General features: G+C 36.5%; 1 protein-coding gene across 6 annotated transcripts in view; it reads right to left on the reverse strand.

Annotated features, from left to right (window-relative positions):
* Positions 1-2,482: 2,482 nt before the first annotated feature.
* SMARCA2 (SWI/SNF related, matrix associated, actin dependent regulator of chromatin, subfamily a, member 2) overlaps positions 2,483-18,218 on the reverse strand; it is a 118,903-nt gene continuing 103,167 nt past the window's right edge. For all 6 annotated transcript variants that reach the window (XM_053969119.1, XM_053969120.1, XM_053969118.1 and 3 more), the window contains 5 exons: positions 10,297-10,402; positions 9,044-9,145; positions 5,057-5,189; positions 4,012-4,154; positions 2,483-3,381 (listed from right to left, as the gene is read on the reverse strand). In XM_053969119.1, coding sequence (XP_053825094.1) covers positions 3,346-3,381; positions 4,012-4,154; positions 5,057-5,189; positions 9,044-9,145; positions 10,297-10,402 — 520 coding nt within the window. In that variant the 3' untranslated portion in view covers positions 2,483-3,345. The remainder of the gene's footprint in view (positions 3,382-4,011; positions 4,155-5,056; positions 5,190-9,043; positions 9,146-10,296; positions 10,403-18,218) is intronic.

Genomic DNA, 18,218 nt, shown 5'->3' on the forward strand with positions numbered 1-18,218 from the left:
TGGCTTCATCAGAGCCCAAGCTACACCATTTCCAATTGTATTACACTGTTTTTGAAATTACAGCAGGAAATGAGCTAGATTTCCTCAGTATGGACTGTAGCATTGTGCTTTTTTGGGTACAGTCCAAAAGGTATTTCAAGTGTTTTGCTTGTCACTTTGTACTACAGAGGGAATTTGGTAAAAGATAAAATAGTTCCACCTTAAACACAGATTTGTACATAACTTAAGTAAAGATTTTCTCCTTTTTTTGATAAAAATTAAGAAAGTTACACATGACAACAATTTCCCCAGTAACTTTTTTTTTTTTTTTTTTGGTATAGTAATGTACTAAGATTACCAGGAAAACAACTAATCTTGAGAAACACAGTAAATTCATATAAAGAAACAGCAATTAAAGATAGCAATTAAAATTCTACTCTGATAGAAATGAATTAAAATACTAAGACGAACTGCAGTGGAGGCATAAGCATGGCTTACATCCTAAATCTATTTTATTTTAATGTTAAAATATATTTGCAGATCTTTTGAGGGTTTTCTGAAACTCAGAGAAGAAATTAAAAATATTTTGAAATTACTTAAAGCTGATAAAAGAAACTGCAGCTAAGAATTGCATTTCTTCATTCAAACTGGTATCATATGACTTACAGTTACTGACCAAACCCAAAGCTACTTTCAATTTCAACAGAAATGTTGTTATCTTCTTAGTTAATTTTTATTATCCAGCTAAATGCTCATCTGCAAATAATGTGTTCTTGAAAAATAAATGAAACTAGGTCACTGCAAAGTCATCAGTGACAGTAATGTGATACTCTGCCTTTTATATCCAAGTTGGCAGTTTAAATCCAGTCTAGACTGCCAGCAATGACTGGAGCCTACTGCCACATGCTTTTTGTCACATGTAACAGGTTAGGAGATTTAGTTCATTTTGCAGTGAAAAAATAACATTTCTCTATGGTCTCATGAAACTGTCACTGACAACTAAACTATCCTGCATCATAGAATCACTGGACTATAGGCAGGCACCTCTGGAGGTCATCTGGTCTAATCCTTCTGCTCAAGTATGGCCACGTGGGAGGTGGCTTTTAAGTATCTCCAAAGGAAACTAAAGCTCTATGAGGAAATTGTTCCAGGGCTCAGTCACCTCATGGTAAAAGTTTCACGACATTCATAGGCACTGCCTGTGATTTCAGTGTGTGTCCATTGCCTCTTGGTCCTGTCCTGAAAAGATCCTGGCTTTGCCTTCTATGCACCTTCCCTTTTCCACTACTAATTCATATCAACAAGATGATTTTCTTTCTTTCTTTCTTCGAGCCCACTCTTATTCGTGCTGAACAGTGCTTTCTCAGACTCCCTGTCATGTGCTCCAGTCCTTTAACTACGTCAGTGGCCCCTTCCTGGACTTGAGTCTCCAGTATGTCCATGTCTTCTCTTCAGCTGCAGTCCACTACAGGTACATCTGAACAGTGCTGAGGTGAGGGCAAGGATCTCCTCTCTGGACCTGCTGGCAACATTCCTCCTAATACAATCCAGGATACCTTCTTTGCAAAAATAATGCATTGTTAGCTCATGTTCATCGTTGGCTCATGCATTGTTGGCTCACTTGGTGTCCACCAAGACTTTGTTCTTTGCAATGCTGCTTCAGACACTGGTACCATCAATGTGAGCCTCTGACATCAATGATACCTCTCTGTGAAATAGTGGCTCTTCCATTCACACTAGGAATAAGATGTTTGAAATTGTTGAAGCTAAACAAAGCTGACTTCTCTCAGTGCAGGGCTAATATAAACAAATGGGCACCAGTCCACTTACTAATCACTTTCCAAATGAGCACAAAAATCTGAGACAGTTAACATACTGCAAAGCAGTATGAAGAGATATATTGGAGACACACTCTCAGAAGTTCATATAACAAAGAAATGTTCTGTTTACAAAGAGGCTTCTAGGCATGTACACTTTTTGCACAAGATATGTTCAAATCTAATTCTTGATTTTGCAGAGTAGCAATGTTAACTGCAAATATATAGTTCAAATGTTTAGATTACCACATCATATTGCATCACCAATGTGACACCTCAAGATAAGACTTTAAATAAACTGACTTACGGGTGGGCTGACTGCCTGCATAACTAATTGTATTCATGCCCACTAAGGCATATGGACATATATTTCCTGAAAGAAAAAAAAAAGTTTATTTTATTGCTTTATCACTTCAATTTTAATTAAGTAATGAATTATGCTTTTATTTCAAGGTACCAGTCTGCTATTTCAATTTTATTGTTCTTTAACATGTATTGCATATCTTCTCTCCATCTTAGAAGATAATTCTATGATATTTGAATTTTACATCAAGGAAGGACCAAAGTGGACCTCTCTACAATGCTCTCTCATTGTTAATGTAAAAGTATTTTTGTGGAACTCGTAACAGTAAGGCCGCATCTATTGAACTAAATTATCTCTTTATTAGGAAAACACCAACACCACATTTTTCAAAATTACTGGAATTTTATTTGCCTCAGGCTTATGACTTGCAACCAAAGACATTGTGCAAAGAAAGCAAAGATTAAGTACACTTTAGGGAAAAGGTGATAATCCACATTGGTAACACAGAAGATCAGTCTGATGAAAGAAGCCATACGTTACACTATATAGACTGCAATATTCAATAGCATTTTTAAACCAACTTCTTTAATAGAGAAAAAAAAGTTAAGCAAAGTTTACAGTAGACATAAATTTGATACAATTCAAAAAGGCTTTTTCTGAATATCATCAAGCGTAAAATAGAAAAATGTATATGGGGTAAGGTGTATGAAAGCTAACTACTGAACATTTATAAGCTATTACACGAAGTCGCATATATGTACCACAGTGTAAAAAACCAATACAGGACAAATAAAAATTATGAAAACTGCCTGATGAAAACTGAAATAACCAGTGGCTTTTAATGACTTCTCCTGGTTATCAATGCTACAAAAGACTTTTTTTTTTGTTGCCTTTCTGATGCCACTGAAAAAAAACTTATCAAATGATAAAACCAGGCACAATCAAACCATTACCAAGTCAAAACCAGCCCATAGAAATATACTATTAACCCACATTTTCCCTCAAAAGGTTTCTTTGTTGTTTTTTGAGCCCCATTTGGTCACAATATGTTACATTTTTTTTGCCTTTTTTACACTATGATATCATATGTTTGTCTGGCACTATCCTAAAGCTAATTTATAGAGAATAAGAATACAGAAACAACCCGATGTCTATTTGACAAAAAGAATTCACTGGGTGTAAAATAGGAGAAAAGAGAAGAGAAGGGGAAGGGGTCAGTTCTGCCAAGAAAATAAACCCTATGGATCACTCATCATCACTTCCGCTTGCTTCCGACTGGTCCTAGAGGTAAGAGACACAAGACAAGTCAGAATTTCTTTCCAGCTATTCTGTGGAATTTGTTAAAGAAGGAAAAATAAAAGGAAGTATGAGGAAGAAATATGACAAACTGACAAATCAAGATAGCCTGAAGAAAGGTACTGTGTTATCTAGTATTTCTCTTTCAAGAAATAATTGCTGTAGACTTCTTTAGAGAGGAAAGACAGAGAGTCAGGAAACACCAGCTCTTTCTTTCTATCCAGACATTTAAAAACAACTGGGAAGACATCTATTTTCAGTTGTTGCAGTAATAGAAGCACCCACTACAAAAAAGGTAAAAAATAAATCAAGCTCTAAGTTTTTCATCTGTGGACAAAAGTGAACAGACCATGAGACTTAAAGGTTCAATGAATGTAGGAACAGCTTGAAGAAATAAGATCCAAACTTCTTAGACTTCTTGTCTTCCAGCACTGGGACCAGATCTCATAAGCACACTCAGGTACAGTTAACACCCCCACCCAATTCTCTCAGGATGATCACTACAAGTTAAATATGTGCTTAAGCATGAATAGTTGAGAATTCTGACAGCAAGCGGGAGAGGGCAGAGACGCAATCACTGCAACCACTTCCACAGTCTCATTGAACAAAACTTACATTTTCATCTTGATCCTCATCACTATCATCATCACTCACGACAGGCTTGGCTTTTGCTCTGCTTTGCCTCTTCTTGCCTTTTCCTTTCTCTCGACTTTTTTCATCCTTCTTATTTAACTTGATTTTGACTTTCACTGATTTTGCTGCAAAAAGTTCAACAGTGTACATTAACTTTTAGCTGACCATATCCATTTTCGTTTGATTCTGAGAATGTATGGTGTGTAGAGGTAGTATATGGTCTTTTGAAAAGATATACATTTAAAAGCATTTTCTTCCTTACCATAGAAATGTTTAGCCTTTGTATGAACAGACTTTTTTTTTTTTTTCGTATTTTAAAGTACAGAAATTCTATGTGGAGGTTACTGGTGAATTTTGAGTTGACATGTTTCTAAAGCACATGTTATTCTGATTCCAGAATATCCACTCATTTCCAAATGAGCTACTTAAGTTGCAATGCTTAGCACACACGTGTGACACACTTGGAAGGGTAACTCAGGGCAATTTGGATTGAGGTACTGGAGGGCACAAAGTGCAATGAAGGAATCCATCCTTTTCATCATGTTTCCAAACCTGCAGGGACTTGATGAGACTTCTGAAACAGTGTTTCACTTAGTCCTTGTCACACTGAAGAGTGTTTTCAACATCTTCTGGTTCTTAACCATGTGATGAACTTTGTATGTCACATCATGCCTGAAGGTTGACCACTTGCCAATAAAGACTGCCTCTAGCCTTTCCAGGCACTTCCATTTACAAACTGTATTACAGGCCCTGAAGGGCTTATGAACAATCATGGTGGCCCACAAAGTGCCTCTACAAATTGTTTCTGTCTTAAGAGTAGTTTAAATAGAAGTAAGCCAGAACACCCAGTTGAAAGACCAAAACAATGTTACACCTAAGCAAACTTAGTAAGAAACTACTTCCAACAATAAAAAATAGAACCTTATAATCAGTCTCCATGCAGAAGCAGCAATACCTGCTCTTCCATCCTCTGATGGAAGATAAAAAACTGATATATTTCCTTGTCAGTATCTAGCTGGGGACTTACATTCTGATTCTGATTCTTCTTCCTCATCTTCTTCTTCATCATCATTGCTTTCATCCTCACTTTCTTCTTCTTTGGCTATCTTCTGTCGTGCACTTTTGAACACAGACTGAAGAACAATGGAATCCTCATAGATCTACAGTACAGGTACAAACCTCTGTCAGAACTATGAAGTCAAGTAGAATCAGAAATTCACAGCATAGACCTAAATTTCCAGTGCAAGTCTACAGAGTACATGGCCTTTTCAAATACCAAGTAATAATGTCTGTTGCATGAATTGTAGAAGAAATGCCAACATTCACTCTTCATGCTCTAAATGAAAAAATTTGTCAGTAGTGAGCTGCAAAGAAACAACTCTTAAAATGTATTACATCTAAAACATCTAGTTAATGTTTTTCTTATTATTTCTACTACCATAGGAACTATTGTGCATTTTCATCAGATCATAACACTCTTGAAAACCTGCCAAAGGAACAGACTTAGGCAGTAAACACCATAATTAAAACATGAGTTATCATCTGGCAATACAGTTAATAATGACAAATGGCTAACCCTCATTTAATTATCTTTACTTTTTTTCTGAAATCCAAAGAGGCTACAAGGAAAGTAATTTATCCCAAGCAGATCATCCCTTCCTTCCTCTCAGATCTAAAAAGATAATTAGGGCTTCCTCTAAATTGAACATGTGTTCTCAAAGATTCTGTAGTATCCAAAGTATCTTAGGTACATCAGATTTTCTCTATAACCTCCAGCATGAGGGGACTCTCAAGAGTAACTACCCTTGGCTTGTAACACGTTTCTTAGATTAACAAAGTAAAAATCTTGCAGTGTTGCTGGGTATCAAATTCTTTCTCATCACCTGAACGAACAGATGACCTTGTGTGGTTTGTTTTGTAAAATGTCAGAAGACAAGCACTGCACAATTCACCACTAAAAAAACTAAGAATCATTACTAAAGAGTACAGAGTTGCAGACTGCATTTGATTTTATCATCATCATTGTCTACCTTGGCTGTCTTTCATTCTACTCCTCTGGCTAAATAACACACTTTCTTGTAAAAAGGGACACTAGTTATTTGTGACAAAAATAATTGAAGGATTTTTGGCTGCCATTATGCAGTCTGTATCCTAAACATGATAGAATTGCTCTAATACTTTGTGGATTCAATTAGAAAAAGCTTGTTCAGAATACTTAACATGAAACACCCAATTCCTACTTTTTTCACTTGACCAAGCACTAAGTGCTTTTTTTGGAAAACTGCCTTTCACTGTGGATTGTTTCCCATTCTCTGAGTTCTGCTGTGCTTTTTGTTTTGAGATGTTTGATGCTCTCAATCATGGTAAAATTTTTATTTTTCTATTTATCTATAAAAAATAATCCTGAATGTTTTGAGAAGGCTGCTTTAGTCAAGTAATAATTGACTTTCTCTTATACCTACTTCTTTTCAAGTCAGCTATTGACAGAACCTACCAGGTTCCTCTTGAGAACTATTTTTCATATACATAAGCCTAGCATATTAATTGTTCTTAGGAATGGCTCTTTCAACTAACCTTCTGCGCTTTCTCACAAAAACACTCTTCTAAGACAAAAAGAATTGAAGACCTATATAACATTTTATCTTTTTAATGCTGGCCACTACATATTTAGGGCATCAATGTGACCCAGATTTTCAAATAGTTTCCCAATGAAATACAGAGGTCTCAATAATTATTTTAACCTTCTTTATGTGGAATTACTTGTAATTTTCCTATCTATTTTGATACACAAAAATCCCCATGGGGCTGCTTCATGAAAAGCTGCGCAAATTGAAATTTTATTATTTTGACAGAAACCCAATTCCAACAAGTTTCAAAAAATCAAGCAACAATGACAGTAGAATTTCCTTCAGAAAGGGAGAAGCAACAACAAAAGAACTTCACAACAAATTTACAACATTCTCATTAGAACATGAGAAATCTTCTATTTGAAGACACACACGCATCTTTAACGCTGTATGCATCTGTGTGTCATTTGACTACTGTAACATGAAAAGCTTTTCAAAACACTGAGGTTTCATTGAGGACAAAAGTTCATATGAGGACACATAAAGTCATTCTATCCATGAAAACACTGAATAAGCTTCCATCTCAGATGGAACTGCTTTATGCCAAGGAAAAGCAGCAGGCACCACACTAAGAGAACACTTGAAGTTCAGAGTGCTTAAACAACTACCTGAATTAGTCCTTTTGTTTTGAGTGCACACACAAATAATCTAATTTACTGAAATCAATTATTATGTCAGAGCAAAGGTAGATCAGAACTATAATAAAGAACACAAGGTATCATGGAAGCCTGGAAAATTGGAGGGCTACTGCAGAAGAGTCCTTTACAGGAAAAAAAAAAAAAAAAAAAAAAAGAAAACCTTAGGTACACATTACTTGGGCTTCATGATATAAAAAGCAGTATTAGATCTGGTAATTAATGTTGGTTCATTGGAACAGAAAATAGTACTACAACACTGATACACGTTAAGTTATTTTCAAACAGAGTAGCAATATCTACTAACACTTCTATCCACTCAGAATTAATCATCTCAATTCTACCATCTCTGCCTAACAAGACACCAGTTTTCCTTAAGCAGGTTGAGTCATTCTGATGTGAATAATTTTGTTATTTTTCCCATTTCATTACTGTTTTTTTTTTACCTCTTTTCATCTCCTCTACTAACCCATACCATTTTCTGAAGTCTCGTTTATACTTTTCGTTATTCACTTTCCGTCACTTTTTTCCCCTTCTTGTTATAATTAGATACTTACAGCCATTTTACTGGTATATGAATAAGTAGTAAATTGAAAATCTACATCTGAACATGTAGCAAAATTTTGTCCCAAGAATTCTACTATAATTACTTTACTTTTAAAAATATTTTCAGTTGATTTCTGTAGTTACTTCCATGTAACTGAAGATAGTAAAAAAAAAAATCCCATGTACGTAGAATAGAAATCATAGAATGTACATAGTATAGAAATAATTTTTATGTCTCTTGATAACAAATATAGTCACTAAATGATGAACTGAATCCAACAATTCTTCATAATAAATTCCATACTCATTTTTAATTCTCAAAATCTAACATAAACTCCCCAATTTAGCTAAATGTTAAAATTAATGCTTAGAAATTTTAAGAAAACATTTTTTATTGGCAACATCATCCTTCAGCTTACTTTTATTTAGCCTTCAAATAACATCTTTTTTTGTCTCCTGTGTGTCAGGGAAGCTGTCTTCAGGGTCTCTGCTTCAACTGAATATTGTATTTGCATCACACTTTTTGGATCTCATCTATAAAAATAATTACCCAAGACTGTGTTTCACTGCATTATAAGACAACTTTTTTATCTGTCTTATCTTTCCTATCTGCCAACCAGATTTCATAGTCTTTCCTTTTGTATCAGCACCCTGTTCCGAATTTTGAGCCCATTCATGTATGTGAAACATCCATTTGAGATGAGTTTGCCTTCTAAACCTGAGACTCATCTTTCAATAATAAAAAAAATTTAAAAACAGAGACTTCAGAGCCTACATACATCTTTACTGATGGACAATCCTGTATTTTTATTTTCCATTAACAGAACTGAGGAGCCTTATATGATGTATTTCCTCAACATCCTGTCCTAAAGCTGTACTGTTCTGCAACTTCTGTGATTTACTGTGGAAAACTTAAACTGATGTATCACTCCACACACTGCCTTTTACCACAGATTCAAACAGTATTACTGCAGCTTTAAAGTACACACAGATCAGAAAAAAATTATCTCAGCTAAAATCAAATTTTCTGAAAACATACACTGCAGCAGTGTCCAGTGAATTCCGGATTCTAAAAATGTGGAAGTTTTTCTCTACTCAAAGTAAGAACTGAAACAGAGAGTTTATATACAAAGATAGTAATCAACAAGCACAAAAATGTTAGATGGGGAAAGCCTGTATGTTTAACAGAAATTAACTCATTCAGACCTGAGATCCCTCCAAGTTGAATGTCTGTGCATTGTGACACAGCAACATGACATCTTTTTCCAAATCCCCAAGACTCCGATATTTATGGTTGCGAATTCTTTCCTGTTGCATTTGTTGAGGAAATGAAGACAAGTATTGATGGGCAGTGGTGCAGAAAGAAGAACAGCAGAGAGGAAACTGAATTAGTATTTGATTCAACGTACTACAAGCCTTCTCTTAAAAAAATTTACCTAAACATCAAGATAAGTATCAGATTAGAACATAGAACGTCTTCAACCATGTTGTTAGCATATTATTCAAAAAATGCATCAAGGTAAAAGAGCAAAAATTAAGCAATTTCTTTGTGAACTGTAAGGGTTAAAAGCAAGAGAAATTGAGCTCCTTTGGTAAAAGAAATTCCAGTCTTGTCTTTCTACCAAAGAAACCCAGTAACTGTAACACAAGTGAAAGATACAGAATTATGACATCACCCAAGGTGCAACATGCTGCCTAGACCCCATCTACCAAACTCTGTTTGGATCTGATCTGGCTCTTCCAAGGTATGAGGCTAGGGTCTAGAAGTGGAAGCCCTGAGAGGAATAGCTGAGATAATTTGGTCTGTTCAGCCTGGAGAGGAGGAGACTTAAGGGAGACCTCATTGTAGTCTACAACTTCTTTACGAGGGGAAGCACAGGGGCAGGCACTGATCTCTCCTCTGTGTTGACTAATGATAAGACCTGAGGGAATGGCCTGACGTGCCAAGAAAGGTTTAGGTTGGATATCAGGAAAAGGTTCTTCACCTGGACTGTGGCTGGGCACTGGCACATGGTGTGATTCCTGGGGTGTCCTGCGCAGGGCCAGGAGTTGGACATGTTGATATGTGTCCATCCCTTCTAACTCAGGATATTTATGGTTCTATGATTTTAAATGGAGGAATAGGTATATTCTCCTAGAACTATGAAATCTTTGTCAACAGTGTATTTTTACCAAATCTGTTGACAGATTCACAATTAGGTCTTTGCAAAAAAAGCACTGAGATCGCATCCGTGTCACATTACCATAGTTTGATTTGATCTTGAAATTACAGTGATACACTGCAATATACACCAAACAAAATTACTAACAAGTTGTATGACAACGTTTAAAATCTAATCCACCAATACAGGTGGTAAAAAATATTAATATGCTATTTTAAAAACAACTTTATGCTCACATTTCTGTAAAACAAAAAGAAATTGAGGAACCTGCACTTCCAAAATTCCTCCATTCCTTACCTTTATCTTTTTGAAGTCCACTGGTTTCCTAATCAATTCATAATACTCTGGTAGTTCTTTCCTAGATGGAAGCTGAATGAAGACTTCACTTAGCTGCCGTCCTGAACTGTTGAGAAAAACAAAGCCATAAGGAAAGGAATTAGTACAACTTTCTCACAAAACACAGACACACAACCTAATAATAAGAAAGAAATTAAAATAATGGAATAAAATCATGTTTTTCTTTCAAAGAAATAGAAACTGAACCGTGATTTTTAAATTTGGTACAGATCATTAACTTACAATTTGAAATTTGAAACTGTTGTCCTAACATATCATTAATATGTCATTGACATCTAGCATCATTAGAGATGAATATGTAGAAGAGGCTTTATGAAAGAAGAATCAGGATTTGCATCTGAATTCTACAGTCTTTTGCTGAGTACACTCTTATAGTTTCCTTGTTCAGTAATTTTTAGCAATTCTCCCTTCTGTCACTCTTTAAGTTTGTCTTCTTCTTGATCACTGAATAGTTAGTCTTGTAATTCCTCATTATAGCAAACCATAGTGATTTCCATTATACTATATGCTGATTGCTATTACACTAACTCAATGTTACAACCAAAAAATAAGTAACTTTTATTAATGACTGTTGGGTTTCTGGAAGATCATTCCAACTATATTGAAAATCACTACTGCCATTTGTACTTCTTCATTCATTTGAAGTAAAGTGTCAGATTTTCTATAAATTTTTTATACTTTCAGTGTCTTGCCTATAACTTAGAGGCGTCCGTACTTCCCATTGTTCATCCTCTTTTAATAGCTACTCTAACACTTTCATATTGAGCATCTCTTTTTAATCTTCTTATTTGTCATTTTCCAAATAATACATGGTTTTAAGTCACCTTGAGAGAAAATGTGCTGGTGACACTTACAGGTTTTGTTGGTTTTGTGTTGGTTTTGGTTGGGTTTTTTTCCCGTATGTGCATGTAATTTTCACAGAGTAGCAGAAAAAAGCAGTCCGTGAAGAACTGCACACAGCATTCACAAGCATTTCCCAGTTCACATTCACATGCTTCCTTCTCTCCCAGCTGCTCCAGAAAGGCCCTGTTTTCTCAGCTGAATTCTCAGATAGTATCTCAGGAACATCAACTCCACAGGAGTTGGGCAAGAAGGCTACCAAATACTGGTTTCCCTCTGGGCTTTCTCTTGCAACCACCCTCCAGAGTGGTGTGGGATCTTATCAGACATTGAACTGAAGGTTAACTGAAGCACTTCTGCAATGGAGAATAAGGATGATAAAAACCCTGAAGCTGGCAACAGCTCTCCCCTTTATGGAAGTAATGAATGCTTACTATACAGCCTGCATTTCTTAACGCCTGAGGTAACATCAGAATTTGAGAAGGTACTATTTTTGTTATGGACCTGATAGATTAATGAACCAGAAGGAATAAACAAATTTTCCTGATTTCCTAACTATCTGGTGCTCACCTAATCCATGATTTTTTACTGTTCTCAGTTTGGTCCTGAGACAATGCTGCTCCTTTCATCACAGAGGACAATAAAGTAAATACTCTAATTGCAGACTGCTAATCAGCACTGTTCTACCGACATTTTGACACCAACAGGCAGCTAGACTATTTTTTAATTCAGTGCAGACCTAGAAACTAAAAGCCCCTGTCTCATCCTGTACAATTGTGTCAGACTTGCAGCAGCAGCGGTGGCAGCAGCAGCAGCCCTTGCCTGACCAGCAGTAGCTGCCAAGCTGCCTCCTGGGTCTCAGCAAGGTTCTGGCACATACCTGGGTGTGCTCCTGGGTGTGGCTGCTGCAGGTGAGACAAGGCAGTTGGGCCTATGGTGCATCCCTGTCCCACAAGAGAACAGTGAAGTCTATGTACTCCTCCTGTATAACTTACGGCCGTTGGGATAGATATCCACAGAGACCACTGGCAGCTCAGTAGCAGCTACTAGCAACTTCACCCAACAGATCTAATTTATTTGGGAAGAACCCCGTTACTGAAATAGACAAAAGCATACAGTGGCCAGATAACTGTCACAGCCAAGTCTTACTTATTTCTCTCCTGGCAGCAAATAACTGTGAAATTCTGGCCACTGCACCTGCCATGTCCTTTGGTATGGACTCACATGTTCATTACTTTTATACTTCCCCTGTCCAAGTGTTTATAGAATGAATTTAAAGGCACCAGCCTTGTTCTTGACCTGTGTGTCTGTGTCATGCTACATGACAGAACCTGTCTTCATCACAGACTGCCCTCTCACAGTGAAACTGGAAGCAATACAAGGAAAAGCAATGCATTATATATACATTCTACACAACTAACTAAAATAATGTGTGTTTCTCTTCATTAGAAAATTGAGGACCGCATTTTTTTTTTTGATTAATAGAGGGAAACGTTTAGCAGTAATAGCTGCAACTGAGATAGATAAGTGGAATTTCTTCTGAACATATACAACACTATGAAAACCAGCAACTGGATCTATGGTGGAAAATGGTAGCTTAATATTTAAGTTTCTATTCCCCATTTATAAAATGAGCATACAATACTGTGAAAGATGTACTGTATCTGCAAAGCATTCAGGCTCCTCAGAAGCATTATACAGAAGCCAAGGGGGAATTTAGCTATTCCTAAGTGATCAGTGCCCACCTTATACATGCAAGGCACTGATCATGAGGAGAGCAAAACAAAGCAGTATCCTGCTACACCATTACAAAGCACACTGTAACCTACCTGCCTGCACCTTGGTACAGTATGAGTGTGGATTAGCTATACAGAAGGACTATTGCTGCTGTGTTTTTATTTCAGCAGCCTTAACAGAAATTCCTATTTGAGTAAAATTACTGATGCTGGGTTTCTTCAACTGTGCTTCAGAGTCTAATACTGAACAGAATTACTCCAGTAAAAAGGAAACAGCCACTAATAAACTAATTCTGATCAAATTTTAAAACATGTTTAGCCTATTAGTCCTACTGAAACAGTTTCTGATGATTATAGCTTTTATTCTCATGGCTATATTATCTTCTCTTTTTACATCCACATTCTCTTACACACCCATCCTTATATGGTATTTTATATTAAAAATGCAACTCATAAATTATTAAACAGCTATATTCTATTTTCCAAGTGCAAAACCAGCCAACTATGATTTGTTCACACATTCTATTAAACTAAGAATGCCATATAAAACCCTCAAGCTTTTGCTTGATATAATTAATTACTTAAAATAATTTAAGGCCATGAAAGAAAAAGCATTAAGGGCATGAGAGAAGACTACAGTCTGATTTTGTCTACTCAGATCAGTAACAGATTATTCTGTTCTATAATTTTTATAGAACCTACTCTCATAAAGAAGTACTATCTTGCACTCCCTTTGTATATGTGCATCCATGCTATAAACAAATGAGATCTCTTCTAACAATCTCTAATTGCTATGTTGTGGATACAGTAGGCAAAAATCAGTAATTATTAATGCAACTCTGATTTTAATACTTTTGTACTTATGTAATTAGAAAATAATAACCACAACAACTACCACATAAAAATCATGTGCAGTAAAAAGAAAAAAAAAATCACTTATGGTTGCCTAGCAACTAGCAGGCTATGTGCTGAAAGGAAGAACGATCAGAATAAATTAAAAGATCTGACTGTGAAAGAACTGTGACAGTTCATTGCTACTGCATCAGCTCAACATGCTAGTCCCATGTGTGCTCACATTAAAAACACTTGCATACTGCACAAGTTAAAGCAGCATTAAGAAATACTGCTTATTTGGAAAATGTTTTTGCTTAGAAAAATATTTGTGTGCAATGCTTTCAATTTTCTCTCATTTCTGTCAAATTGCTTGTAAGGTGCATACAAGCATATAATTCCACCCTTTTAGTCAGTATTGTCTTCGGTGAAATGAAATGCAGGAACCCCTTTTGTATGAGGCTCCTTTTTCTATTTGTTTTTCCTGGCAGTATTTGGCCAGAAACAAGCTGCCACAGGCCTGTTAGAAGTATACTACTACCAATACTCTTTCTCCTTTGGCATTAAAAGGAGAGATAACTATAAAGCTGAAACTGCAATATGTTCTCATATTTCTAACAAATTTCAAACTTTTAACAGATAATAAAATTCAATTTAGAGTAGGTAAGAATGAAGAATCCTGCATGCTTGCCCAAGTCAGAGCGCTCACAAACAGAACCATGGCTTGAAACCTACAACTTTAAATCAAATGCAACTCACAAAGATGCAAAGTGTGGGAGAGGAGAATTACAAGAGCGGACATAGTGACTCCCAACAGCTATATAGGGTTAGTTTTCATTAATGTTTAAGGCCCCTTTTTGGAACTCACTACAGTAGTACATGGTAAATCTGTCTCCATCACTGAAATGGAAGTGGGTAAAAATAGTTAAATACATAATCCCTGGGTTTGACATATGGCTATGTACTCCATAACTTGAGTTTGGATGTAAGTAAAAATTATTTACTTTGTGTGTTTGAATACCCCAGAGTACCAGTTGGCATAATTATTTACTAGTTAGATCAGTAATGGCTGTGTTACTCTCCATTTTAGAACAGTTAAAAACTGGCAACTTAAGAAAACAGCTGAAAAGACTATGAATAAAATCTGTTTCACATACAGAGAAAATACCCTCTTCCTGTGCTGTGTCATCAAACTGCTGAGTACCACAGACAGGAGTAGTCTCTTGCCAAGCAGGCAAAAGGCAAAAACACTCCACCCTTCAATTTTTTCCTATCCTTATTTGAATGTGGTCAACAGCTACCTGATACCAGGAGGAGATTTTGTGAAGTTAACTGGTGCACCATGCAAGTCCTTACTTTTAATCTATGAGTAGATCAGATGGCAGTTAGGGGACAAATGAAATCACTGTAAGGAACAGAACAATTAGCATCCTGGGACTCTTGAATTCAGCTGTTGCTAATGCGAACTAGTGGTAGTATCAAATTGGTACCCAGGAAACATTCAATTCTGATGCAAGGCCGAAGAAAACAGTGGGTTTGTAAGGAAGCTGAAGGATTGCAATGTATGAATGATAGAATCATAGAATTATTTACACTGGAGAAGAGCTTTAATATCATCCAGTCCAACCAGTACCCAGTCTACTACTAAGTGCCACATCCTCACACCTTCTCAACATCTTGAGGATAGTGATTCTACCACTTCCCTGGGCAGCCTGGTCCAATGACTGAGCACTGTTTCAATGAAGTTTTTTCCAATATCCAGCTGAAATCTCCCCTAGGGCAACTTGAGGCAATTTCCTCTTGTTACTTGCCACCATGGAGAAGAGGCTGAATCTCTTTCAGGCAGCAGTTGTAGAAAGCAAGTAACATGTTCCCTAGGCCTCCTTTTCTCCAAGCTAAAACCCCCCAATTTCCTCAGCTGCTCCTCATAGGACTTGTGCTCCAGACCCTTCACCAGCTTTGTTGCCCTTCTCTGGACACACTCCAGCACTTCAGTATCCTCCTAGAAGTGAGGGGCCCAAAACACAGGACTTCAGGTGTGGCCTCAATAGTGCCAATTATAGAGCATTTCCCTAATCCTGCCAGGATGAAGTATCATTCATTTTCTCTACTTTATTTTTATTTATTTCATCAGGAAAAGAAAGCTACACTTACAGCTTGTCTTCTTCTGAAATAAACCATAAAGAGGAAAACCATCACAAGAGAAAAAATACAGTTTAAGAGACTAAGCCTGCATGTGTATGATGCAGATCAGCAGCTGGGGCTCAAATGAGGCATAAAATTGCCTTATTCTGAAAGAAAAGCTATCAGCAGTAAAACTGTCCCTTCTTTCAAAAGGTTACAGCATTTTAAAAGTGGACATACAAACTACTTTTTGTGCACCAAACTGATTTGGTGGTGCCAAGCAATAGGATGAGAGGGAAAGTGCAGATACCAATGCACAGAAACAGATGGCCCAGAGACTGTGGAGTTTCTCTCACTGGAGACATTCAAGAAATGTCTGGAGCAACCCTGTGTCATGTGCCCTGGGATGACCCTGTCCGAGCAGGGAGGCTGGACCAGATAACCTACTGTAGTCCCATCCAAACGGATCCATTCTGTGGTTCTTTGATTTTGTGTTGCGAAAACGTAACATACATAACATATGATTCCATGACATTAATTTTAAAGAGCATTCCCAATTTTAGAGGGAAAGAAAGACAAATTAAAAGCATGGTAACTGGAAAAACATGTGACAATAATGTTGGACTGATGAACTGCAACTTGCTCTCTTCTAAACAGATGTTTTATACTCCATGGTTAGATCAAGGTACAAGGGTGTAACGACACTTAAATCTTAATTTAAGAAGTAGTTGCAGCAACATCTCAGATTTATATGTATTGTAAACGAAGTCTGCATAGATGATGCTTTACTTGGAAAAATCAGAATCCATGTGTAACTGGAAACATGTTTCCAAGTCCCTGAATCCAGGGTCTTGGTATTGTAAATGATCATATAGAACTTTTTAAATTAAGGAACAAAGGCCAAATCTATCTAGTTATTTCTGTCCCACCATTCCATATGGAAAGATTACAGAACTCTTAATTAATAACTTGTGTGAATTAATAAATGCTTCCAGTCATATAACCTTGTGACCACCATCTTATATTTTTATATAATTTTACACTTCCTGTGTTTATGCTTCCCTTCTTTCCCAAGTGAATTTACTGAGAGCAACCATCTTCCCCTCTAAAGACTGGATAAACAAACCAAGCTGTTTCCTCTTTTAAATCTCTCCCATGCTAGTTATCACTGAAGTAATTATTTACACTTTTCTTGGTGTAGACTAATCTTTCTTGAATAGAAAAGCATTCAGGTACCATATACAAGTTTAACTGTATCACATATAATGACATACACCCATAATGAGTATTTCCATATCTACATAGGCAATAGCGGCACAATAGGGCTCCTGTTTTCTTATGTCTGGACAATATTCATGGATCACAGTTGGATTTTATCAATAATTTCTCTGCCCAGGTAAATCTTCTTCTGTCAGTTCTATCTGAACTGATGCCTGAATCAGAAGAAATGTTTCTTGTTTTTGGTCTCTGAGTACCATATAATGCACTCTGAGATACTGTACTTCATGCCATTTCTTTTACCCCATACCTAACTGTGTCCAATCTGCTGTGATTAACACACCACTACTGATGTTTTAATTTTGACAAGGACATTCCTCATTTTGAATACATATCATAAATATATTGTGATCTATGCCAAAACCAATTCTCCAAGAACTCCTTTCCAGTTTATCAGTAACTTTTTTAACAGTGCCTTCAGCTAGGTACTTTTATTTATGTTCACACAGATTAATGAGCTTACTCATTGTATTTCCTTTCTTTCATACTAGCTTGTACCCTCTTCCTATGGTACCCTAAAAATGCTTTAGCAAAATCATAGAATCATAGAATGGTTTGGGTCAGAAAAGACCTTTGAAGATAAACTAGTTCAACTTCTCTGCTGTGGCTGAGCAGAGACATCTTTCACTAGATCAGATGACTAGAAGTCAGAGGATCCTGACCATCTTTTCTTTCCTACTTTTGCTTCATTACAGATCTATTCTCCATTTTAAATGAGTATAGATGAAACCTACATTAATTCAGCTTTGCCTACTATGGCAAAGCAGTGGAGAAAAGTAAAAAAGGATCTGAATCTGTAGTATCACTACATGTTTTATGGTTTGATACTGAAAGCTGAGTAATGAGACCACAGGTGCAGTTTAAAAAGGTAGCAGTGACTTCAATAGTGATTTCTACTTAATGATATGGAGCATGTACCCCACAGTTCTTCAGACTGAGGTACCTGCTATCTGTTTCCAGTTTAACAAAGATAAATATGAAGATAAAATAGAGAAATGCCTATCAACATGAAGAAAATCTTGAAGCACATCACTCAATACTGGAATCCAATGC

This window comes from Vidua chalybeata, chromosome Z, assembly GCF_026979565.1.
Source record: "Vidua chalybeata isolate OUT-0048 chromosome Z, bVidCha1 merged haplotype, whole genome shotgun sequence".
Classification (NCBI taxonomy): domain Eukaryota; kingdom Metazoa; phylum Chordata; class Aves; order Passeriformes; family Viduidae; genus Vidua; species Vidua chalybeata.